Raw genomic sequence first — 27,182 nt, forward strand, 5'->3', positions numbered from 1 at the left:
TCCGCCTTCTCATCCTCCACTGTGTCCTCAGCCTTCACTGTCACGCTGTTCTTCACATGGTTTGCCTTGGTAAACGTAGTCACATTCATAAACAAATCGGAGCATGGCTTACTACACGAAAACTGGAAATGGGAACCATGGTGACTGACAACGGGAAGATCATTTTGACTGCGCTGCGACACGGAAGGCTGAGCCATGCGCCCTGCATGGCACACGCGTTCAGTCTGGTTGTCAAGCGGGTTCCTGAAATGTTCCCCCCATTTGCAAAACATCCTAACAAGGGAAAGGAAACTTTACATGCACTTCAGCCACTCATACACCGGAAAGCACACCCTCCTTGAGCTGCAGCATCAGAATGGTATCCCCCAACATAGTCTGATTTGCGACATTGCCACACGTTGGAATTCCACCCTTCATATGTTGGAGAGACTATAGGGACAGAGAAAAGCCATCACCGATTTCTTGATGATCCAAGCGCATAGGGGCACTCCCCTGTGTAACTTCAATGTCTACCAGTGGCAGCTCATGAATGACCCTGCAACATTCTTGGTCAGTCGCCAGGATTATGGGATGAACAACGTCATTCCACTGCTTCATTTCCTACGACATGTGTTGGAAAGGATGGTTGGTCAGGGCACTGGAAAAATGACGCCTACATCTCACGGGCACATGAGCCTTGTGGGGGCTGAACTGGAGGAGGGGCAGGGGCACAGTGGAGCACAGTTTATGTTTCGTGAAATGGGTGGTTTTCTAGTCATCTGACAGGAGAGGAGGAGCAGCTAGAGGAGCTACAGGGTTATGAGGAAAGCAAGACAGAGGACCCAGACACACTGTGGTAGTATGCAGTGGAGATGGAGGCAGAGTCCCCCTCCGAGTCACTTGCACAAATGGCATGATGCAGGTTTAGTTGCTAATGTAGTGACTGCCGAATTGTCACCACTCGGCAGCGGAATGACTTCTGTTCTCCACCTTATTGGACCCTCGCTTGCGACACAAAATGGGGGCCTTTTTAACACCCACTGAGAGGGAGGACAAACTGACCTACTAAAGAGACATCCGACGTAGTCAGTTGGCCGATGCCTATCCGCGCAATCGTCCATCCTCAGGCAGGTCTGACTTGGGGGGCACTCTGCGTTCACCTTCCACTGCCACGGCTGTTGAGGAGGGGTTGGGTGGCAGGAGCAGTACCGGCTCCATCAGCAGCAGCTCGAGTCTACAGTCGAAAATGATTACCTTTCTTCACCCGCATAGTGAAGCAACTCATCAGCAGCAGGTAGATCTGGAGCAGGACCTGAACCAGCAGGTTGTGGCATACCTTGACATGCCCATGCCAAAATACCTTGAAGATCCGCTGGACTTCTGGGCAGCCAACTTGATTTGTGGCCGCAACTAGCAGAGATTGCCCTGAAAAGCTGTCCTGCCCTGCCAGTAGTGTGCCATCAGAGCCGGTGTTTAGTGGGCGGGGGCCATAGTAACCCCAAGGAGAACTCATCTGTCCATGAAAAATGGGGAGAGACTGACCTTTGTGAAGATGAATCAGGCATGGATAAGCCAGGATTTCCACCCACCAATGCCTGATGCAGAGTATGGTGACCATGGTGCCACACTTACACTTCACAAATATGGATAGGGCAACAGATTTAAGGCGCTGCTACCCAGTTACAAACATTCCTCCGCATCAGTCCTTTTTTCACCTACCTTCGTCACCGGGTACTGGTATGCCACCCACCGCACCACTCTGTCACGGGGGTCACTTTCAGGACTCCTGATGCTGCTGCTGCTGCCACCTCCAGAATGTCTCATTTTGCCACTATCTGTTCTCCTTATGCGTCCGCCACCTCCTGGCTGTTCCATTCAGCAACTATGTGGTCTCCTCATGCTGCCGCCACCTCCAGGCTGTGCCATTCAGACACTATATGGTCTCATCATGCTTCAGCCACCTCTAGGCTGTGCCATTCAGCCACTATATGGTCTCCTCATCCTGCTGCCAACTCCACGTTGTGTCATTCAGCCACCATATGGTCTCCTCATACTTCCGCCACCTCCACGCTGTGTCATTCAGCCACTATATGGTCTCCTCATGCTGCGTCAGCTCCAGGCTGTGTAATTCACCCACTATATGGTCTCCTCTTGCTGCTGCCAACTCCAGGCTGTGTCATTCAGCCACTGTATGGTCTCCTCATACTTCCGCCACCTCCAGGCTGTGTCATTCAGCCACTATATGGTCTCCTCATGCTTCCGCCACCTCCACGCTGTGTCATTCAGCCACTATATGGTCTCCTAATGCTGCCTCAAACTCCAGGCTGTGTCATTCAGCCACTATATGGTCTCCTCACACTTCCGCCAACTCCAGGCTGTGCCATTCAGCCACTATATGGTCTCCTCATGCTGCCGCCAGCTCCAGGCTGTGTAATTCACCCACTATATGGTCTCCCCTTGCTACTGCCAACTCCAGGCTGTGTCATTCAGCCATTATATGGTCTCCTCATGCTTCCGCCACCTCCTGGCTGTGTCATTTAGCCACTATATGGTCTCCTCATGCTTCCGCCACCTCCAGGCTGTGTCATTCAGCCACTATATGGTCTCCTCATGCTGCCTCAAACTCCAGGCTGTGCCATTCAGCCACTATAGTCTACTCATGCTGCCGCCAACTCCAGGCTGTGTCATTCAGCCACTATATGGTCTCCTCATGCTTCCGCCAACTCCAGGCTGTGTCATTCAGCCACTATAGTCTACTCATGCTGCCGCCAACTCCAGGCTGTGTCATTCAGCCACCATATGGTCTCCTCATACTTCCGCCACCTCCACGCTGTGTCATTCAGCCACTATATGGTCTCCCCATGCTGCCACCAGCTCCAGGCTGTGTAACTCACCCACTATATGGTCTCCTCTTGCTGCTGCCAACTCCAGGCTGTGTCATTCAGCCACTATATGGTCTCCTTATGCTTCTGCCACCTCCAGGCTGTGTCATTCAGCCACTAAATGGTCTCCTCATGCTGCCTCAAACTCCAGGCTGTGTCATTCAGCCACTATATGGTCTCCTCATGCTGCCACCAACTCCAGGCTGTGTCATTCAGCCACCATATGGTCTCCTCATACTTCCGCCACCTCCTCGCTGTGTCATTCAGTCACTATATGGTCACCTCATGCTGCCGCCAGCTCCAGGTTGTGTCATTCACCCACTATATGGTCTACTCTTGCTGCCGCCAACTGCATGCTGTGCCATTCAGCCACTATATGGTCTCCTCATACTTCCGCCACCTCCACGCTGTGTCATTCAGCCACTATATGGTCTCCTCATGCCGCCGCCAACTCCAGGCTGTGTCATTCAGCCACTATATGGTCACCTTATACTTCCGCCACCTCCACGCTGTGTCTTTCAGCCACTATATGGTCTCCCCATGCTGCCGCCAGCTCCAGGCTGTGTAATTCACCCCTATATGGTCTCCTCTTGCTGCCGCCAACTCCAGGCTGTGTCATTCAGCCATTATATGGTCTCCTCATGTTTCCGCCATCTTTTTATCTTAGGGATTGTGAGGCCATATGGTCTCCTCATGCTGCCGCCAACTCTAGGCTGTGCCATTAGCCACTATATGGTCTCCTCATGCTGCTGCAAACTCCAGGCTGTGTCATTCAGCCACTATATGGTCTCCTCATGCTGCTTGTACATTACTTAAAATATTTTAAAGGTAGCACTAGCTACCATAAATCTTCAATTTATATTTGAAAATTGATCTTTTTATTTTAGGGATTGTGAGGCCCTATGGTCTCCTCATGTTGCTGGAACATTACCTAAACATTTTTACGGTAGCACTAGCTACCATAAATCTTCAATTTAAATTTGAAAATTCATCTTTTTATCTTAGGGATTGTGAGGTCCTTTGGTCTCTTCATGCTGCCGCCAACTCCAGGCTGTGTCATTCAGCCACTATTTGGTCTCCTCTTGCTGCCGCTAATTCCAGACTGTGTCATTCTGCCAGATTATGGTCGCCTCATGTTGCTGCCACGTCTAGGCTCTGTCATTGTGCCGTCATGTGACTCCTTGTTAGATTGGGTTTTGTGATCATGAAGTATTAGTTCAAACTAAATGCCGGGACATTAAACTTGGGAATCTAATATAAATGTTACATTTAAATTTAAAAAATCAATGTAATCTTTTCAAGACTGAGGTCCTATGGTCGCCAATGTCATATTACCTGTGGAGTTATCACAATAATCCAATGAAACGGCTTAGAGCGATAACAATGAACCATAACTGATTAAATGAAACCTTCGCACTTTCACAGTCAGGGGGGCGCTGAAAGGCAGGGGCTTGAACAGGTGGTATCTCGCCTGGTGGAGGACCACCAGCTCGATGCTCACCAAAATGGGTAATCAAATTTTTTTTAATAAATTCTAATTAAATTAAATAAAAATTACATAAAAAATCTGCCACATCCAGATGCTCTGCAGCAGTGATTCTAATAGTGATGCCTGTAATCTGCATGTCATACTGAATAACAGTAATATTTCACTAACACACCACACTTCCTATGCGTGTTAGGAGAAGGGAAAGTGTTCTACACCCCAATTCTGCCTCTCTGTAGGCCTGAAATAGCCATTTTTAATAGTGATTCGCCGTAAATAAATTCGGACCGAACTAATTTTTTCCCGAAAATTCGGCAAATCCGCCGAATCGAATTTCTACAAAAATTCGCTCAACTTTAGTCATGTCGTCAGCGTTGAGGGAGTCGAGCCCAAGCCTGAAAAGGTGGAGGCTTTCAAAAACTGACCTACCCCGCACACGGTGAAAGATGTCTGAAGCTTCCTGGGATTTGCTGGCTACTACCGCCCCACTTTGCCCAGATTGCAGAACCCCTCACAGCTCTCCTGCTGGGTGCGGCGAAGGAGAACTACAGTGGAAGACTACCTGTTGAATAGGCCGAAGAGCAAGAGACAGCTTTCCCAGATCTTAAACATCTGCTTACAGAATCACCCATCCTGGTGTATCCAGACTACAGTCCGCCAGTCTGGCTTTATAGTGATACCAGTTTCGAAGGTTTGGGAGCTGTACTGTCCCAAGTGCAAGAAGGGCAAGAGCGTGTGATAGCCTATGCCAGTCGTAACCTGTGAGTATCGGAAAAAAAACTATGCAAACTACAGCTCATACAAGCTGGAACTTCTTGCCCTCGTATGGGCCGTGACTGAAAAGTTTAAGAACTACTTGGCTGCCACGCCATTCACTGACTACACGGATAACAACCCGTTGGCCCATCTGAATACTGCCAAGTTAGGTGCCATCGAGCCAGCGATCAGGCCTCAAGATTGGCCAATTACACTTTCACCATCAAGTACAGGAGCAGCAAGTCAAATGTCAATGCCAATGTACTGTCTCGGATGACCCCCAGCGAAGAACCACCTGTCGAAGATGAGTGGGAAGACGTGGAGATGCCCACATTTTACCAGAAGTTTGTGAATCACAGTGTTGTGACCACCTTTGAGGACGGTGAACCCAGGTCCGAGAAGGTCCAAGAAGACCTATACACCTGGAAGACTCTACAAGATAAAAGTCGAGTAATGGGGGATCTGTTGGACTACCTCCTGATGAAAAAGGTACCAACCCATCTATGCTGGGCCCAGTCTGACTATGAGTTGAAACATCTGTGGCGACAGAGGAAGCGACTGTTTGTTCATAAGGGACTGTTGTACCGAAATTCTTTGGATCCGGTCTCTGGTGATCGACTTCATCAGATTCTGATTCCCCGAAGAGACACGGCGATGGTCCTCAACACATATCATGATCAGTCGGGACACTTTGGAGTCCACAGGACCGAGGCTACTGTCAGTCGAAGATTTTACTGGATTGAAATGCACGTAGAGTGACAGAATTGATAAATGTAAAGGTAACACTGTTGTATAGTGTAACAACGTAGATTGAGTTCTGGAGGGAAGTGTGTCCAACCGAGGGACCTCAGTAGCCAAGGCATTGGGTAAAAAGCCTCCAACAGCCCAATCCGAAGAAGTCATGTATATTGTTATGTATATTGTCCTATAGTCGTATTCCTAAAGCAGTTACTAGGTCTAATAACCCTCACATGTTTGGAGCACGTAAGGACATTTTATGCTACATGGACTCTTGTGTTCCTCTGTTCATCTACATCAGACCTGGAAATGGATGTTGTTTGAAATGCCCCAGGAACTGTCTGTGGCCCTTGTGGCCATTCCAGTCCTCCTCCCTCCAGGACTGGGCATTGAGGACGACTCCATTAAAGATGGGGAGTTTGTGGTGGCCCAGTACAGGATGGTGTATCCCCGTACTTCTCCTGTCCTGTCAGGCAGAGTCTCTCCATGTCCTCAGGGCCCCCTTTATATGTTATCCCCTATGTACATAAGTTGTATAATAAAATGTTGTATAATAAAATGTACTGCTTCTACTGTTACCATGTGATTGTTACCCAGGAGGCACTAGTGACCAGGCTACCCCCTAAGTGACCTATGGGTTCCTTGCACAGCTCCCCTATAAAACCAGGGGAGGGACTGCAATCTCTCTCTTCCAGCATTATTGCTCCTGCTTAGGTCCAGTGCAGTCATCTGTGTGTGTGTGTGTGTGTCCAGAGCATTTAAGGCCTCAAGCCTAAAGTCTGCAGCCACAAAGTCAGCTCAAGTAAGCTAAAGTCATCTTCATGTCACTTGTCAAGTCTTCTATATAGTCAACATGGCCTGCACTAAAGTGTCTCTACATACTGCAAGTCCCAGCAACCCTGCCTGTGTCACTGGTCACCTCTTTGGGATATTGGCTGTACTGCATAGACTGTATCACCTGTCTACCCTCAGTAAAACTACCATTGTCAGTAACTTGGCCCTGGTGTCTTCATTGACCCGTGCCTAGCCCAGTACCAGCAGTATTACCTTCGGGTGGTTAAGGCTAAACCACGACCTGGGGTCATGACAAGAAGGGGTTAATAACATCTGCCCTGCATTGCACCCCGCTGACACCACATAAATATGACATAACCTGCTTAAGAAAATGCTCATATAAGATTATAGTTATTGGTATGATTGTCAACAAGGAAACCTCTAAAATGGGAAACAGCAGTTTTTCTTTAGTAAGTTGTTCTTATTGTAATATTGTTCATGTAAATGGGTGACTGGCAATTGTTTTAACGGAGTACTACAGCCATAGACACTTATCCCCTATCCGCAGGACCTGAAAGGGGACCCGGAATTATCGCGGCTCTGCACACCTAATGCGCATGTCATTGACCTCACTGAGGTCAACAACACGCCCCCTTCATACAGCTCTATGTAGAAGGCAGGGATGCACGAACGCTGCATCTCCACCTCTCCCATAATGATACATGGAGGGGGCGTGTCGGTCGCGGCATCATGCTGCGGTGGACACACCTCCTGCACAGGAGAGCCACAGATAGGAGATAAGCGTCTATGGCTGCAGATCTACTTTAATATTAAGTTATCAGGACTTCTGTCTTACGTGCACCATTCTATATTAGTACTCTATGAAGCAAGAACAGGACTGCACTCATCAGGATGCAACCAACACCTTCTTTATTCCTACATAAAAAAGTCCAAACAGCCGGGCAACAAGCAGGTGCGTTCACTAGAAAACAATCAACAATTTTTTTACGTGGCTGTGCTGCCCCTTGGCTTACATATTACTACGTCACTAAAAGTGCCTCCCAGGAGTCACATGACCGGCTGTGTTAAAACATCATATGACACAGACCAGTCACGTTACTAACTCCAAACTCCGGGCAACTATAAAATCCGGGCAGGGCAAGCTATTCAGGGCTAAGTAGAGGAACACGCCCTCCCCTTCCTAAGGATCACAAGATCAGTATGTCAGCCTGGGGTGGTACATGAAGTTCTCCCACTCCCACCGTCAAGACGTCCGTATCCTGCTCTGCTATAACAACCACCTAATATTAACCCCAAAAAATGGTAAAAAAACCTGAAACAATCCTCAAGTGACACATTTAAAAACAATCGAAAAACTACAAAAATACACTCATGTAATTTCTGTTGCTTAGCCCCAATGGGTACATTGAATTGGTTTCAATAATCCATCTAGCCTCCTGTTGTATGAGAAGCCTCTGGCAGTCACATATACTGCAGGGTATCTCTTCATTTTCTAACCCTGCTAATTTAATGGATGCTATATCCCCTTTTTGGACCTCTCTAACATGTTCAATCAACCTTAGGCACCCCACTCCTGTTTTTATAGACGTCATGTGTTCCCTGATCCTCACATATAGGCTCTGAATAGTTTTTCCTATGTAATAATGTCCACAAGAGCAGACTATTACATACACAACATATTTGGTCTTACAGGTGATACAGCTTTATATGTACCATTCTTTCTTGCCTGATGTATAGTGTTGCTCGCGAATATTCGCAATTCGAATATTATTCGCGAATATCGCATATTCGCGAATTCGCGAATTTCGCGAATATAGCGCTATATATTCGTAATTACGAATATTCGTTTTTTTTTTTTTTTTTTTCTTCACAGTACACATCACAGTGATCATCCCTCTCTGCTTCCAGCTTGTGTGGTGTAAAGAAGGCTGTAATACTACTGTGTGAGACTGGCGTGCGAAAATTCGCATATGCATAAATTCGCAAATGCGAAAATTAGCATATGCTAATTTTCGCATATGCGAATTTACGCGCGTGTTAATTTTGTGTATGCCAATATTTACCTATGTCAATTTTCGCATACGTGAATATTCGCATATGCGAAAATAAAACGAGAATATAATGAATATGCGAATATTCGCGAATATATGACGAATATTCGTCCATATATTCGCGAATATTCGCGAATTCGAATATGGCCTATGCCGCTCAACACTACTGATGTATATACTTAGCTTCCATGTTGGGACTACACATAGAACACTGTCTACACTTGTGGGATCCATTTGGGGCTACTGTGTCCAACCAATTTTTCCTGGATACTCTAAACTAATTTGTGCCTAACTACTCAAAGTGTGATTCTTCCTATAACAGAATAATGATTAATTTCCAAAACTCTTAAGTCTGGATCACTCTCTACAATGGACCAATGTCCATAAACCACAGCCTGTACTACATTGTCAATAGGGGAATGTTTAAAAGCAAATGTAAAATGCTTCTCCTTACTCCTTTTTCATCTTCTATACAGCAAAGCTCTGATCTAAAATCAAATGTTTTTCTGACCGTCTCTCAAGGATAATCCCTACTCAATAAGCGGTCAGAGAGCTCCTCAGCCTGAGTCAAAAACATGGCTTCACTACTATACCCTTCTCAGTCTGACCAATTCTCCATAGAAAATTGCTTTCTCAACATGAGGGGATGGAAACTATCATAGTGCAGCAACGCATTCGTAGAAGTAGATTTTCTATAACAAGATGTATGTAACATGCCGTTAACTACCTCCACCTTCAAGTCAGGGAAGTCCAAAGCATTGTCCCCCTAAACATAAGTTAACAGCATATTAATTTCTCCATTTTGATATAAATAATCAATGAACTGATCAAACTGCATTTTGGTACCTGCCAAAACGATAAAAATATCGTCCATGTATACCTAAGGAATGATTAAATAAATTTGGCAAAAGGATTTGTTTTCGTGTAAATGAATGTATTTTACAAAACTGCTGGCCCAAGGCCACCGCCGTATGTTGTTTAAACCCCCTATCATTAAACCTGAAAGCGTTATGCGTCAAAATCAAAGTAAGTAATTCCTTAATGAAATCTATCAAGTTCACATCAATTTTCATTTCAATGAGGAGACCTTGTGGGATCCCCCTGTAGAGACTCTCCACATCAATTAGGGTACGTTCACACGCACGGATTTACAGCATATTTTACGCTGCAAATCCGCTGGTGAAGGCCCGCTCTATGCTGGCTTTACATGTGCCTGCTCGTAGCGGCAATACGCCGCTACCAGCAGATACACTGCGATGTGTGAGTCGCAGTATACTCGCATATCGCGAGAGCTTTCTGCCTAGCTCAGAGCAGGGAGAGCAGCCACGATGTGCGAGTACGCCGCTCACATCATTGAAGTGTGTCTGCTCGTAGCGGCGTATTGCCGCTACCAGCAAGCACAGCTAAAGCCAGCATGGAGTGGGGCCTTCACCAGTGGATCCGCAGCTAAATACGCTGCGAAAATCCACGCATGTGAACGTACCCTTAAGGCAAGATGATAGTTGTGCCATTCGACATCTTGGATCACTTTTAAAAATTCTCCTGTATCCTTCAAGTAAGGTGGGAGTTTCTCAAGAGTGGGGCGTACCAGTCAATATATCTTGGAAGGCCCTTTGTCACCGAGCCAACCCCCGAGACGATAGAACATCCCGGAAAAGGGGGGGGGGGGGTCTCAGTGAATTTTGGACCTTTGGCACTGGTATGTTGTATATGTAATAGTCTTCTCTTGTGGACGTTATTACATAAGAAAGCTATTATGTGAGGATCAGGGAACACGTGAGGTCTATAAAAACAAGAGTGGGGTGCCTGAGGTTGATTGACATGTTAGAGAGGTCCACAAAGAGGATATAGCATCCATTAAATTTGCAGGATTACAAATTGAAGAGATACCCCGGAGTGGAGGTGACTGCCAGAGGCTCCTCCTACAACGGGAGGCTAGATGTATTATTGAAACCGATGCAATGGGCCCATTGGAGCTAAATTACATAAATGATATGACCATATTTTTGTAGTTTTTCTATTGCTTTTAAACGTGTCACTGGGGATTGTTTCAGGTTTCTCACCATTTTTTTTTTTTGGGGGGGGGGTGGTTCTTCATTCCCTATAACATGTTTATACTCAGAGATGCGTATAGAGACATTGGGCGACATTTATCATTGTCTTTAGACAGTTTTTTGTGTCTAGAAAAGGTGCAAAAAAGGTGCAAACAGGGTTTATTTGCGCCTTTTCTCTGCCTTTTGGTTTACACATTTCTGCTGATTTTGTGTTGCAATCCACTGATTTTGGCAATACACATATGGAAGGAAGGGTTTTATGAACTGCACCATTTTGAAAAAAGGCCCCAAAAAGGTGCAAAGCCACTGGAAAGTCTCTAAAACTACACCAGCCCAGACTTTGCTCAGCTTTTTGGTGTATGTGAAGAGAGAAATTTTAGAAAATGTGACCTGCACAAAATTTATCAAATGCTCTGTGAGCATTTAATAAATTTGGTGCTCCTACAGATTACCAGCACACAAAAAAAAAGGTGTAGAAAAATGCTTCACTTACACCTACAATCATAAATGCTGGCCACAATGTGCTTAGTATTTCTATTAGGTGGTTGTTATGGCAGCGCAGGATGCGGAAGTCTTGACGGTGGGAGTGGGAGGACTTTTTGTACCGCCCCCAGTTGACGCACTCATCTTGTGATCTGCCAGGAGGTGTGTATCCTTGGGAAGGGGAGGTGGTGTTCCTCTACTTACCATTGAATAGCTCACCCCACCTTTGTATAATTGCCCAGAGTTTGGAGTTTGTAACGTGATGTGTCTGTGTCATATGATGTTTTAACACAGCCAGTCACGTGACTCCCGGGAGGCATTTATAGTGCAGTTTGTTGACGTAGTAAAAAAAAATTGTTGCTCTTTTTCTAGTGAACGCACCTGCTTGTTGCCCTGCTTTATGGACTTTTTCATGTCGGAATAAAGAAGGTGTTGGTTACATCCTGGTGAGTGCAATCTTGTTCTTTCTTAGTAGAGTACTAAACTTGTTGATTGTGCATGCAAGAGATTATTGCACCACCTAGCATACCCTCCCGACGAGTGACTGTACCTTTTACACATGCATATATTCTGTGTGGATGTTCCAGCAGTGCCAATACAGCACGGTGATCTTTTCTATTCCATTTATTTACCACTTACCTTCTTTTTATAGAATACTTTAACCACGGCTCTCACCTTATCTTTTTTCTCCTCCAGATAGCTCCTAATAGTTCCCAGTGCCACTTCAGCAGCCTCCTCAGTAGGGTAGCCTGTGAAAACAATGGCTTTACTGTAACAAAACTGTTGTAAAATATTAAAATACATACAATAAAATAAGAAAGGCTACTCACCAAAGACGCCAGTCGAGATGCATGGGAATGCCTATAAAACATTGATGTTTCATTGTCAATAACCGCCATAAAAAAAAAAATTACAAAATTAATTACTATGGGAGAGATTTATCAAAACCTGTCCAGAGGAAAAGTTGCTGAGTTGCCCATAGCAACCAATCAGATTCCTTCTTTGATTTTTCATAGGCCTTTTCAAAAATGAAAGAAGCGATCTGATTGGTTGCTATGGGCAACTCAGCAACTTTTCCTCTGGACAGGTTATTATAAATTTCCCCCTATGTATATTGAGATATTACACACATAACTTGGTGTTTGTAAACTTTTTGTGTCAACATGCCCTTCTCCATACAGATGTTTGGTGAATGATGTTTTTTTTACATGGCTGTTATGAGGGGAATATAGGAGGGGATTTATTAAAGTAAAAATGTAATAAATAATTTAATAGTTGTAATTAGTAAATTATCAGCTGAAAATATACATGATAAAGTTGAAAAATTATGAATTTATCAAGGACAACTCTACTGTGTTGTTCCGAGGAAGGCAAAAAACCTTTGTTGAGGCAGATTCCAGGGTACCAGGGGTTATAAATCAGTAATGAGCTCCAATGATTCAGCAACCCCATTAGAGTCTATTTTTATGGGATAGTTCTTAAATAACATACTAAATCACTGTAGGTGCAATAATTACATACAATTAAAGTGGACATTCTGTTGAAGGAGAGCTCTCAGGATCTTCTTCCCTGGTGGGCCCAAGAAAACACACTGTCTGTGTGTTATTAGTTTAGCTACTTTAGGATTGTCTACAATTGTTACTTGAGGTATAACTTACCTTTTCCAGAGAACTTTTTTTTATTGCCAGCATTGCTAATATGTTAATTGCTGCCTTCCCCATACCCAGCTTTCTTGCCTTCATGCCAGGTCCCACCTCCAGCTTGTTCACATGATCTGTTTATTGCTTGTGTTTTTGTTAGTTTTTTGCTAAATATTGGATTGTATTTCAGGGGTTTTCTCGGCTTGCCAAGCTTTAGAACTTTTACCGTTTTGTTTTTTACAAACCGTAAAAAGTGTTAAAATATGTGAAAAGAATGGTGTTTTGGAGCCCCAGGAAGAGGGAGGAGCAGGTGGAAGTGGCATGATGTCAGGGTGACCAGAATATCACATGATAACCCAGGTTCTCATATGATTTGCTGGTTGACCTGTCAATCAGCTCAAAGGCCAATAGGAGTAAACAAGGGGAGAGAAAGAAAGAAAAGAAAAGAAAGAAAAAGAAAAGAAAGAAAGGCTAGAAGGATAGACACTGTGTGTGAACAGGAGGCACAATCCTTAAGTCACAATCCTGATCCCTCAGACAAAAACTTGAGCCTAACACTAACATCTGCAGTGCACAAATCAGGTAGGGGCTCTACAAGAATTCACGGCCAAAAAAGTGATCCTTCCTAGGCTCACACCTGCCAGTCAGCGATTAACCCCTTCACCTTAACACTACATGAAGACAAAAATTTCATCATATACAACTTAAAATATCAAAGGAAAATGGAGAGTATTTCTGCTCACCCTTTAGTTTAACTACACCAAAAAAAGAAGATACCAGTATACTGATTTGGATACAAAAATAGTGAATAAACTTTATTCAAGTGCATTATAAAATCATACATAAAATACAAGGTACTATACAGATGAAAGCTACAGAAAGAGGTAGTGATGCTGAATCCACAATGGTAGACAGTACGAACGGCAGGGGTACAGTCCACAGATGTCAAATTGCAACATGCCCATAAATAGTAGAAATAAATAATGAAACATACATATAATGAGTGTATAAGGCTGGTATATGTCCTCAAACAGGCTATGAATAAAGTGTAAGTAGCAAGTTGTGTAGCACCTAGCCCTGTTCAGAGGTCAGTCAGCAGCATTATATAATAAAAAAGAGGAGAGCATGAAAAACAGCATAAAGTAACAAATACCTGCCATACACCAATAAGGGAGATCACTACCTGTACCCCAACGCGCGTTTCGCGTATGGGCTTCGTCAGGGGGCGTCACGCCCCCTGACGAAGCCCATACGCGAAACGCGCGTTGGGGTACAGGTAGTGATCTCCCTTATTGGTGTATGGCAGGTATTTGTTACTTTATGCTGTTTTTCATGCTCTCCTCTTTTTTATTATATAATGCTGCTGACTGACCTCTGAACAGGGCTAGGTGCTACACAACTTGCTACTTGCACTTTATTCATAGCCTGTTTGAGGACATATACCAGCCTTATACACTCATTATATGTATGTTTCATTATTTATTTCTACTATTTATGGGCATGTTGCAATTTGATATCTGTGGACTGTACCCCTGCCGTTCGTACTGTCTACCATTGTGGATTCAGCATCACTACCTCTTTCTGTAGCTTTCATCTGTATAGTACCTTGTATTTTATGTATGATTTTATAATGCACTTGAATAAAGTTTATTCACTATTTTTGTATCCAAATCAGTGTACTGGTATCTTCTTTTTTTGGTGTAGTTAGGCTATGATAGGATCCAGTTTACGCAATTGCCTGTTAGCCAATTGTGTTTGTTCAGTGACAGTCACCCTTTAGTTTCTCTGAGACCCGGACTCTGCAGGGCAGCACAAACTTGGTAAATAGACACAAACAGGAACAGAACTTGTGAAAATCCAATATTTATTGCTTAAAAGCCAAAGTCAGGATACAAAATGGAACACATTTCAGGTGTGTTTTCTTGCATCCTTAAATAAAATGAGCTTCCTTATGAAAGGAAAGCATGTGACCTGTGCAGGTGTAAGCCTGAGTAGGCAAATATTAACCCTTTACATATCTGCCATATATAAAAAAAACATTAGTGGGATTTGAACCCAAGGCCCCAGCGCTGCAAGGCAGCAGTGCTAACCTCTGAGCCACCATGCTACCCTTACCATACACCTAATGTGCACGGTTGCTAAAATGGATAAAATGTCAGCAGAGAGTACCAGAAAAATTAGGCATGTACACATGGCTCAAAAATTTGGTATTGTTGCAGCCGCAGCTGTAGCAGCGCCCAGAAAAATTGCGGCAGCATAAAAAGTGCAGCACCAGAGGCCAGAAAATTAGGCATGTACACATGGCTGAAAAATAAGAACAAGTGCATATCCAAGAGTCCAGAAGACTCTATGATGCAGGATGGTGAAAATCACAGAGAAATCCTTTTCAAAATAAAAATTTTCATCAAATCAAGATGAAAGCAGCGGCCAGAAAAATTGCGGAAGCAGAAAAAGTGCAGCACCAGAGGCCAGAAAAATTAGGCATGTACACATGGCTGAAATATAAGAACAACCGCATATCCAAAAGTCCAGAAGACTCTATGATGCAGGACGGTGAAAATCACAGAAATCCTTTTCAAAATAAAATTTTTCATCAAATCAAGATGAAAGCAGCTGCCAGAAAAATTGCAGCAGCAGAAAAAGTGCAGCACCAGAGGCCAGAAAAATTTGGCATGTACACATGGCTGAAATATAAGAACAAGAGCATATCCAAGAGTCCAGAAGACTCTATAATGCAGGATGGAGAAACAGACACAGAAATTATTTTCTAAATAACATTTTTCATCAAATAAAGAAACAGAGTTCTCCCCTCTCTGTATTTTACTTTTGAAAATTTAAGTTAAAAAATCACACCCACCAAGCGTTCCTTTGTGTAATGGTTAGTACTCTTGAAAATTCAAGTTTAAACTCTTAAGGACCCAGGAGGTATGGGTACGTCCTGGGTCCCGGTCCTGCGGCGGGCCCAGCGTCATAGTGAAGCCGGGACACGCCGTTAATAGCGCGCGGAACTGATCACGGGGCCGCGCGCTATTAACCCTTTAGCCACGCGCTCGAAGCTGAGCCTCGCGGCTAAAAACGAAAGTAAAAGTGCCAGGCTAGCTCAGGGAGCTGTTCGGGATCGCCGCAGTATAATCCCGAACAGCTGTAGCACAGGAGGAGGTCTTCTTACCTTCTCCTGCGCTGTCCGATCGCCGAATGAATGCTTCAAGCCTGAGATCCAGGCTTGAGCATTCAATCACCGAAAACACTGATTGATCCATTCCTATGGAGATGGATCAATCAGTGTAAAAGATCAGTTAATGTAATGTTATAGCCCCCTATAGGAGCTATAATATTGCATAAGAAAAGTGTAAAAAAATCATTAACCCTTTCAATTATCCCTTGCTCTAATAAAAGTTTGAATCACACGGCATTTCCAAGAATAAAAAAAAAAACTGTGTAAATAAAAATAAACATATGTGGTATCGCCACTTGCGGAAATGTCCGAATTATAAAAATATACTGCTTTTTAAACCGCACATTCAATGGCGTACGTGCAAAAAAATTCCAAAGTCCAAAATAGCACATTCTAGATCACTTTTTATACCACAAAAAAGTGAATAAAAATTATCAAAAAGTCTGATCAGAACAAAAATGGTACCGCTAAAAACTTCAGATCATGGCGCAAAAAATGAGTGCTCATAGCCCCCTGAACACAGAAAAAAAAAAAAGTTATAGGAGTCAGAAGATGACCATTTTAAACATATATATTTTCCTGCATGTATTCATGATTTTTTTCTGAAGTGATACAAAATCAAACCTATACAAGTAGGGCATCATTTTAACCGTATGGACGTATAGAATAATGATAAGGTATAATTTTTGCCGAAAAATGTACTGCATAAAAACGGAAGCCCCCAAAACTTACAAAATAGTGTTTTTTCATCAATTTTATCACACATTGATTTTTTTCCCGTTTCATCGTAGATTTTTGGGTCAAATGACTAATGTCATTACAAAGTAGAATTAGTGACGCAAAAAATAAGCCATCATATAGAATTTTAGGTGAAAATTTTAAAGAGTTATGATTTTTTAAAGTTAAGGAGGAAAAATTGAAAATAAAAAAACGGAAAAAGCCCGGGTCCTTAACGGGTTCAATTATCATAAAGTCCAGAAGACTCTATACTGCAGGACGGTGAAAAACATGTTGTTTCGCCGCTGGATATCTGACAAGTGCGCCATGGCCGTGTAGGAACGCCTGAAATGGCCACATACCTTCCTGGACTGCTTCAGGACATCCTGTAAGCCTGGGTACTTGAGCACAAAGCGTTGTACAATCAGATTACACACATGTGCCATGCACGGCACATGTGTCAACTTGCCCAACCTCAATGCCGCCAACAAATTTGTTCCGTTGTCACAAACCATCTTGCCGATCTCCAGTTGGTGCGGAGTCAGCCACTGGTCCACCTGTGCGTTCAGGGCCGACAGGAGCACTGGTGCGGTGTGACTCTCCGCTTTGAGGCAAGTCAACCCCAAGATGGCGTGACACTGCTGTATCCGGGATGTGGAATAGCACCTGGGGAGCTGGGGGGGGGGGGGGTGCCGGTGATGTGGAGCAAGACGCAGCAGTGGAAGATGACTCGACCGAGGATGCTATGGAAGAGGATGGAGTAGGAGGAGTAGAGGAGGTGGCAGCAGGCCTGCCTGCAAGTCGTGGCGGTGTCACCAACTCCTCTGCAGAGCCACACATTCCATGCTTGGCAGCCATCACCAGGTTTACCCAATGCGCAGTGTAGGTGATATACCTGCCCTGACCATGCTTTGCAGACCAGGTATCAGTGGTCAGATGGACACTTGCCCCTACACTGTGTGCCAGACATGCCATAATTTCCTTTTGCACAATGGAGTAAAGGTTGGGAATTGCATTTTGTGCAAAAAAAATTCGGCCGGGTACCTTCCACTGCGGTGTCCCAATGGCTACAAAGTTTTTTAAAGGTCTCAGACTCCACCAGCTTGTATGGTAAAAGCTGGCGGGCTAGCAGTTCTGACAAGCCAGCTGTCAAACGCCGGGCTAGGGGGTGACTTTGAGACATTGTCTTCTTGCGCTCAAACATCTCCTTGACAGACACCTTACTGTGGGCAGATGAGCAGGAACTGCTCAAGGCGAGAGACGGAGAGGTGGATGGTTGAGAGGGGGCAAGGAGGGCAGCAGTGGTTGATCTGGCTGAAGATGCTGGACCAGGAGGAGGATGGCGGCTTTGACTTTGTGTGCTGCTTGTACTGACGTGTTGATCGCATAGGCGCTTGTGATGTGACATCATGTGCCATCGCAAAGCATTTGTGCCTAGGTGGGTGTTGGACTTCCCACGACTCAGTTTCTTCTGGTACAGGTTGCAAATGGCCTCGCTGTTGTCAGAGGCAGATACACAAAAAAATGCCACACTGCTGAGCTCTGCGATGACGGCATTCTGGAGGTGGCAACAGCATGCGTTGATTGGCGTCCCGTCTGGCTGACCCCGGGAGCCGATGCATGCTGTCTGTCTGTGCCACTAGCTCCCCCTGTTTCCAACTCGTCTCCTCCTCCTCTCTGTCTCCCCATCTGAACTTTCCCCCTCTTCTTCTCTTCTAGCGGGCACCCACGTGGCATCCACGGACACATCGTCATCATCAACACCTTCACCGCTATCTGACACCTCAAGAAAGGAAGCAGCAGCGTGTACAACATCATCATCACACCGTACGTCCTGCCTGACTGAGACATATCCCTGTTAACTACATCCTCTGGCAATAATGGTTGCGCATGAATCATGTCTTCAAACTGATGTGTAAATAACTCCTCTGACGGATCAAGTAAAGCTGCTGTGGTGCTAGTGTTGGTGGTGGCGGCAGGCGGGCAAGTGGTAGCATGAGAGGTGCCCGAAGCTAAGCTAGAGGAGGAGAAGGATAGTGCGTCAAGGTTCTGAGCGGAAGCTGTAGTAGATTGGGTGTCTTGTGATAGCCAGTCAACTAAGTCCTCAGAACTCTGGGGGTTCAGGGTACGTGGCCTCTGAACACTGGCCATTCTAGGGCCAAAGGGAATCTCAGCACCACGACGGCCCCTGCGGGGTAGCCTTCCTCTGACTGTCATTTTTTTGGTTAAATTTGCACAGTGTCACACCAAATGTGATTTGCACTAGGGTGACACAATTTGCCCTGCAGGCAAAAAAACAGGTAACTTTGACGTGAACTGACAGTGACGAATGGTTTTATTTAACAGCCAAAAAAGGTATTTTTTTTTATTTGCACAACTGTCACACCTAATGTGATTTGCACTAGGGTGACACAATTTGCCCTGCAGGCAAAAAAACCTGGCAACTGTGACGGGAACTGACAGTGACGACTGGTTTTATTTAACAGCCCAAAAAAGTAGTTTTTTTTTTAATTTGCACAACTTTCACACCAAATGTGATTTGCACTAGTGTGACAATGAGCAAAAAAGCTTGCCAGCGGAGTTCCCCTTTTAAGCAGTGGTCCCCAACCAGGGTGCCTCCAGCTGTTGCAAAACACACTGACTGATATATGTCAGCCCTTTGAATACTGTAATAGTTAGTTGCTTTAAAGAAAAAAAAAAAGCTTGCCAGCGGAGTCCGCCTTTTATGCAGTGGTCCCCAACCTGGGTGCCTCCAGCTGTTGCAAAACACATGGACTGATATATTTCAGCCCTCTGAATACTGTAGTAGTTGCTTTAAAGAAAAAAAGCTTGCCAGCGGAGTTCCCTTTTTAAGTAGTGGTCCCTCCAGCTGTTGCAAAACACACGGACTGATATCTTTCAACCCTTTAAATACTGTAGTAGTTAGTTGCTTGAAGGAACTTAAGTTTTATACTGGAGTACTCCTTTTAACCAGAGGTTCCCTCTCAACCAGGGTGCCTCCAGCTGTTGCAAGACACACGGACTGATATCTTTCAGCCCTTTGAGTTCTGTAGTAGTTAATTGTTTGAAGGAACTTAAGTTTGATTCTGGATTACCCCTTTTAACAAGCGGTTCCCTCCCAACCAGGGTGCCTCCGGCTGTTGCAAGACACACGGACTGATATCTTTCAGCCCTAAAAAGGGCTTTTTTGGGTGCTGTCCTTAAAGCAGATGTTACACTAGTGCTTTAGAAGTAAACTGGACCCTGAATACACCACCTAGCAGCAACCTAGCTATCGCTTTCCCTATACAGCAGGAGCAGCTTCTCTGACCCTCCAATTCCTAAACATGCTGAATGAGGGTAAAATGGCGTCCGTGCAAGAGGTAGGAGGGTCTGGAAGGCAGGGACTGCTGCTGATTGGCTGTAATGTGTCTGCTGACTCTGACTCACAGGGTCAAAGTTTACTGCAATGTTAAAGTATAGGGGGCGGATCGAACTTTACATATGTTCGCCCGGCAATGCGAACATGATAAATTCGCTGGGAACTGTTCGCCGGCGAACAATTCGCGACATCTTTAATTGCAATAGACACAAATTTCACGAAAACAGATAAATGTCATTTGAAGAATTGCAATGATTTTACGGTTTTAACGCAAATGATTTGTGAAATAGTGTTAAGGAGTGGCTCTGGTTAGGCCTCGAATGTGAGTGACTGCCGCTGTCCAAATTAGTATATGCTGAGTGTAGACACAAGAAAAGAATACCAGACAAAAGTTTGGTACAAATCTTCTTTCTCAGCAGGAGGTTTTAACTCATACTGGCTAAAGAGTTCTGCTTTATTCAAGGAAGACAATTGTTTTATATGGTTTTCAAAAAGGAGAGGTTGTTTATCGCATAAAAATCATTGTGTTATTATTCGATTGATTGTTTAAGTATATACGCTCATGTAAGCATTTATTAATCTTAGTCATGTGCCGTTATATGATGCAAAGTCATATGCCGTTATATGAAGTTTTCCTGTTTATCAGAAGGTTCCAGATGTATCCGTTATTTTGCACCGATTGCATATTTTTCAGTCTAATGTTATTTGTGTTATTTTTCCTTTCCTGGACACTGTAAATCTTCTTGGATGTTGTACCAGAGAGCAGGTTCCATCTTGGTTACAAGCAAATAGCAAGCTGATATATCTCATAAGGATAATAATGTTTTTCTCAGCATTAGCATGTATATCTATTTTTAATCTATTGATCAGCAATCAAAATCATAATAGTCATCCTTAACAATAGGACGTGAAATTCGGGGTATTATTCATTATTTGCAACAAATACACCTCATATGTCCACATTTATAATTTCCAAGTAGGTTTCATTTCTAAAGGGAAAGAAATGAATACTGAATAGCAGCACTTTTAAATCCTTGGTATAAAGCCAAAATGGAGGGATTTTCTTGCTTTCTGAGAAGGGGACTAAATTGGAGTTCTATGAGGAAAAGCTACGCAGCTAGTTTGCCACGGCTTTCTAGCACCAAAATCTGCTCTCCGCTGAGTCAGCAGTCTACTCCTTTTGCCAGCACTACCCCTGCAAGAGGAAGGAGCAGTAGCAGCAGCATCTTCACACTGAAGCACATGATGACAACGTTTATGTATCTAGTATTCCCCCTGACATCAATGGACATCACAGGGATATGAACCACCTTCTGAACAACCAGATTAAAGGGGTACTCCAGTGGGGAAAAAAAATTTCAAATCAACTGGTGCCAGAAAGTTAAACAGATTTAATTACTTCTATTAAAAAATCTTGATCCTTGGGGGGCATGGCCAGCTATGGCAGAGTGAGGACGTGCCCGGCTTGAGATTCGGCCCGGCACCCCGCTACAGACTGATCCACTGGCGGATTATATGGGGAAACACCACCGGAGGATGAAGAAAGAGGCCCAAACCTGTCCTCCCTCTCCACAACGTGATCTAATGGGCTACCTTCCTACCTCCCTCCAAGGTGGCGGCGGCTCCTGCTTCCTCTGGGCTGGGCCCTGCATAGTGGCCTGCTGGCTGGCCATGCTCTCCACCGGACTTTGGGCTGGCTCCGGTCCTTGCTGTGGACCCACCGCTCACCTACGATTTGCCTGCAGATGCCATGCCACCGGGGCCTTCTGCTCCTTTACAGTCACGGCCAGAAGACCACAGAGCGTGCTGCACCGAATGCACCGCATGCCCAGCTAAGGCTCGGACTCCAGGCTCTCCTCTGCACAGGGCCGGGACACTGCTGCTGCAGCTCCAGCTCCCGTGGACCATCAGGTAAGCGTGTCGCTGGCCCCGCTGGCATCCTGCCCGGCCTCCTCCTTCACAGGCCATAATGAGCCTTCCCTGCATCGGGACTCAGCTACACCCACCTCTCAGGCTCTTCTCTATGGGCCTGCTCCTGCCTCCCCCAGTGTGAAGGCTCCTCCATGGGCTGCACAGCTGCCCCAAGCTCCAATGTTGGACCTTCCGGCCCCTGCCAAGGGAGGCCCCTTCTGGGCCCTGCTTTGGCCCCCTTGGACTGGCCCCCCATCTTTCCCCCCCCCTGGTAGTGGCCTTTAATTCTATGCCCTCACCATGCCAGGGCCATCAGCTGGCGGTGGCACCCCCATCCCCTCAGTGGTCCTAGGGCTTTTCCTGGGGGGCCCACTGTGCACTGTCCTTTCTCCCTGCCAAGCCCTGCGGCTGTATTATTCTCACCTGAATTGCCATGTCTAGCTGCTAATCAGGCTGATGGGGCCTTTCCTCCTGGGTCAGGCGACCCCCCTATGAGCTTCCGGGGCAACCTACCTGTTTTCCGGGCCCTTGCCCTGGGCCCTGTGAGCACTTCTCCTAGGGACTCCTCCTCGGTGGCTCCATCTTCCCCAGCCGGATTGGACCATCCGGTCACATTGGTGGGCCTCCGCACCCTGCTTGCCTCATTACCTACCAAAGAGGACTTTTCTTCTATGGCTAAACAACTGGTGGCGGACTGCAAACAAGAATTCGCTCAACTTCGCACTGAAGTGACCACGCTATGATCTAAAGTAGCTGAGATTGAAACCAGCTGAGATTGGACTCTACCACTGCCTCAGTTCAAGTTCTTCAGGAAACGGTTCAGCGGCACAGTGACAGCTTTTTGTGCTGCTGCAGCACTTGAATGATGTGGAAAAACCGCAACAGGAGTAACAACATTCACCTACGAGGCTTACCTGAGATGGTTGGCCCGGATGAACTGTACTCTGCCCTGTTGGCTATCTTCAATGATATTCTGGACAGACCACCGGATGCCCACATAAAGCTGGACAGGGCGCATAGGGCCTTGCGGCCCCCTCATCCTGATGATAGGCGCCCCAGAGATGTCATCTGTCAGGTGCACTTCTATGCTATTAAGGAAGACATTCTACACCTGGCATGGGCTCAGTGCCAAATTCTGTACAAGGATGTCGAGGTCCAACTGTTCCCGGACTTGTCATGACATACGTTGGCTCAGCGCCCTGTCCTTATCCCTTGGAGGTAGGACATTCACTGTCATTAATGTGTATGCCCCTTATCAGGGTTAGGTGGACCTTTTGTTAAACTTGGTTGATCTGGCCTCGCCCTTGACTCTGGGGACTGTGGTCCTGTGCGAGGACTTGAATCTGACTTTGGACACCTACCCTGTTGCCTGGATTATGTCTTGGTCCAACATAGTGCCCTTCCTTGGGTGGTGTCCACTTGAATTGGAAACATCTCATGGTCGGATCATGCTCCGGTATTTTGCTCTCTCAATCTTCCATTTTTGACTAAGTCGGCTTGGTCGTGGAGATTAAATGAATCTTTGTTATTGGATCCGCCTTGTCTGGCTGACCTGACGGCGACTGTTTCAAGTTTTATGGGAGATCACGCTGCTGACCCTACTGCCCCGTTTCTTCAGTGGGAGGCGCTTAAATGTGTCCTGCGTGGGGTTCTCATTAAACATGGCTCCCGGCTTAAAGGGGTACTCCGGTGAAAAACGTATTTATTTTAAATCAACTGGTGCCAGAAAGTTAAACAGATTTGTAAATTACTTTTATTAAAAATCTTAATCCTTCCTGTACTTATTAGCTACTGAATACTACAGTGGAAATTCCTTTCCGTTTGAAACACAGAGCTATCTGCTGACATCATGAGCACAGTGCTCTCTGCTGACATCTCTGTCCATTTTTAGGAATTGTCCAGGGTAAAAGGAAATCGTCATTGCAAACATATGCTGTTCTGGACAGTTCATAAAATGGACAGAGATGTCAGCAGAGAGCACCGTGCTTGTGATGTCAGCAGACAGTTCTGTGTTCCAAAAAGAAAATAATTTCCGCTGTAGTATTCTGCAGCTAATAAGTACAAGAAGGATTAAGATTTTTTTAATAGAAGTAATTTACAAATCTGTTTAACTTTCTGGCACCAGTTGATTTAAAAAAAAAAGTTTTTCACCAGAGTACTCATTTAAGCAGGGAAGGGCTCAGGCTTTACGTAAGGCTCTCCTCTTAGTTTCATCCCTTGAGTTGTTGCATAAGCTCTCACTTTCTCAGCCGGTCCTCCGGGACCTGCACTTAGCTAGATTAGAGGTGAGATGTATGTTGGAGGAGTCCTGGAGGAGCTGGCTTGAGATGGGACACAGTCGGTTTTATGAATAGGGTAATAAAAGTGGCCTTATCCTATCCCAACCTCCTACCCCCGTACTCCTATCCCCGCCCTCCTATCCCCGTCCTCCTATCCCCGTCCTCCTATCCCCGTCCTCCTATCCCGACCCGTAATATGTGTACCAGGTATTGAAATATATAGTTAAGTTATGTGGGAACATATATTTCCCATTGATTTGCATGGGACTTTAAATTAAAAACCTTGACTCTCAAAAATGGGGGTAGTTAAGGGTTAAATTAACTATCCTATATTTTAAGTGGACATATAAGTAACATGTGACCAAGTATTATCGAAATATCTCCAGCCGTTTGGAAGTTATGCAGTAACATATATTTCCCATTGACTTGTATGGGACTTTAAACATAAACCCTGCCCCTGGAAAATCAGGGTGGGTAAGGGTTAAATCACCTATCCTATGTTTGTTGTTGACATATAAGTAACATGTGTGCCAAGTTTCATGTTAATATCTTTAGCCGTTTGGACGTGATGCTGGAACATACACACATACATACACACACACACACAGTTTTATATATATAGATTAAAGGCCTTTGCTGCTCAAAAAATCAGCTTGAAGTATTGTGTTCTATTGAGCTCAGTATTGAAAATAGCAGTGCAAGCACACACATTATTTTAACAGTTGTAATTCCAATGGCCATAAAAATAAGTGGCATACATTTTTTATTTTAGAATTTTACCATCATAGGAATTAAGACCATAATTCCAATGGAAAAACAGCAGTTTTAATAGTTTTTTCCAGCCATTTAAAAACTGAACTTTTTCATGCAAAAATGACAAATTTTTCCACGTCCAAGGGCCCTGTATCCCTTTCTTGAAATATATATATTCCTTATGAATTATGGGTACTAGATTTCTGGTGGTGAGACATTGATAAATTCCCTGTATTTATTCAGAACGCCATATAAAATGTTTTTTTTTTAGTATCTGCCTCATAATGGTTTATAACACAGTAGGTTGGATGTGGATGGATCCTTGCCTTTCAACTTTTATCTACTTTGTAACTAGGTAAATCTGTAGAGGATTCAGTACAACAACTGACAGTTAAGAATCTGCACTACAGGTCAATTTCCTCAACAATTTTTTTTTGGCAGCAGGTGAATCGTTTTTGAATAAATTCACTTAACTCCTGTATTTACTGCAGACTTTCAATGCAAATACAATACGGTAAATTCACACTTTGTGGAAATGCTATGGATTTTACCATCAAAGCTTGTTTTAAGAGGAAGCCCAAAAAGATCCTGGAATGGCACAGTTGCCTGACCTAAACCCTACAGGAATTCTTTGGTGAGATATTAAGGGTTCTTAAGGGATAAGTATTGTTCCCCTGCTGCAATGTAATGTAGTCAGAACATTTACACGTTTTACCTACCAGGGGTAGATCATCCACTTTTTTCTCTTTCTATGGTGCCCCCAGGTTCAACATTTGTCTCAAGCCTTTCCTGGGATCCTGTTCGGCTCGAGACAATAGCTGATCCCGGAAAAGGCTAAAGACAGCAGTCATCCATACTGAAGAGGAATGCTGAACCTGGGGAGACCATAGAAATAAAAAAAAGTGGACGAGAGGCCATTGGCTAAGATTCCTCAGGAACTGGTGTCTGGCTAGTTGTGTTGAGATATTTACTTTGTTCTTGTTTGCTTGTTTTTGCAAACAGCTGAAAGTTTGTAGATTTAGCTAATCTTATTTGTAATGGTGGTTGAATTCTTTTGATTGCAGCTATAGTTACATTGCAAAGACATGTCTGCAATACAGGCTGAAAATCGTGCAGATATGCAAGTCTGATGGGTGTTTAAAAATGAATTGATAATCAAGTGCTGAGTGGTAATGGTTGTAAATTTTTTTGTGGATTTTGTGGATATCATGTAGTTGCTATCACTTATGAATTTCAAAACTGTGTGTTTGTCCACATGGCCATATCCTTATGGTTGCCAACAGTTTCTGACACCAGTCACTTACCACAGTGCGCAGCTTGCTCTCAGACGCCAGGTACATGCTGTTCCTGTAGCAGTTCATCAGCTCTTCCTTCTGGCTGGGACCTGGATGACCTTGCGCCACAGGCCCCACTGTGTGAATAACATCTAAGAAAAATAAAGCAACAAAATTGCCCAAAGTAGTAAAACAATGTAGCATGTAAACATATGTTTCTTTAAGATTATTAAACAATTCCAAAGGATGTATGGCTCTCAATAATTTCTGTAATATGTGCATTTTTCTAGACCACTATGTAAAAATCTTATGGTCACTATCCACTTTAACTAAAGTGCACAAGCTCTTTTCCATGAAAAAGTCTTTAGCAGCAGTTGTATTTCCAGTAGGAGTCTGCTGCTATTATTTTTAAGAAATACTGTAGCACTGTACGTGAACCACTCACTACATGCAGTTTACAAAAAGCTGAGTCATGTCTTCCTTACCAGTGCAAGTCAGGTTATAGAGTGATTTGATCCACCACTAATCTTAACCCCTTGGGGACAAAGTCCAATATGACCTTAACCCCTTAAGGACCAGGCCATTTTACACCTTAAGGACCAGAACGTTTTTTGCAATTCTGACCACTGTCACTTTAAACATGAATAACTCTGGAATGCTTTTAGTTATCATTCTGATTCTGAGATTGTTTTTTCGTGACATATACTTTAACTTAGTGGTAAAATTTTATGGTAACTTGCATCATTTCTTGGTGAAAAATCCCAAAATTTGATGAAAAAAATGAAAATTTTGCATTTTTCTAACTTTGAAGCTCTCTGCTTATAAGGAAAATGGATATTCAAAATAAA

The 27,182-nt window shown here is 44.4% G+C and overlaps 1 protein-coding gene across 7 annotated transcripts in view; it reads right to left on the reverse strand.

Moving 5' to 3' along the window:
- The window catches only part of MACROD1 (mono-ADP ribosylhydrolase 1), a 578,339-nt gene that overhangs the window by 150,618 nt on the left and 400,539 nt on the right, over positions 1–27,182 (reverse strand). For all 7 annotated transcript variants that reach the window (XM_056527246.1, XM_056527250.1, XM_056527251.1 and 4 more), the window contains exons 4-6: positions 26,365–26,486; positions 12,055–12,085; positions 11,900–11,973 (exon numbers count right to left, since the gene is read on the reverse strand). In XM_056527246.1, coding sequence (XP_056383221.1) covers positions 11,900–11,973; positions 12,055–12,085; positions 26,365–26,486 — 227 coding nt within the window. The remainder of the gene's footprint in view (positions 1–11,899; positions 11,974–12,054; positions 12,086–26,364; positions 26,487–27,182) is intronic.

Source organism: Hyla sarda, chromosome 6 (genome assembly GCF_029499605.1).
Source record: "Hyla sarda isolate aHylSar1 chromosome 6, aHylSar1.hap1, whole genome shotgun sequence".
Taxonomy (NCBI): Eukaryota; Metazoa; Chordata; class Amphibia; order Anura; family Hylidae; genus Hyla; species Hyla sarda.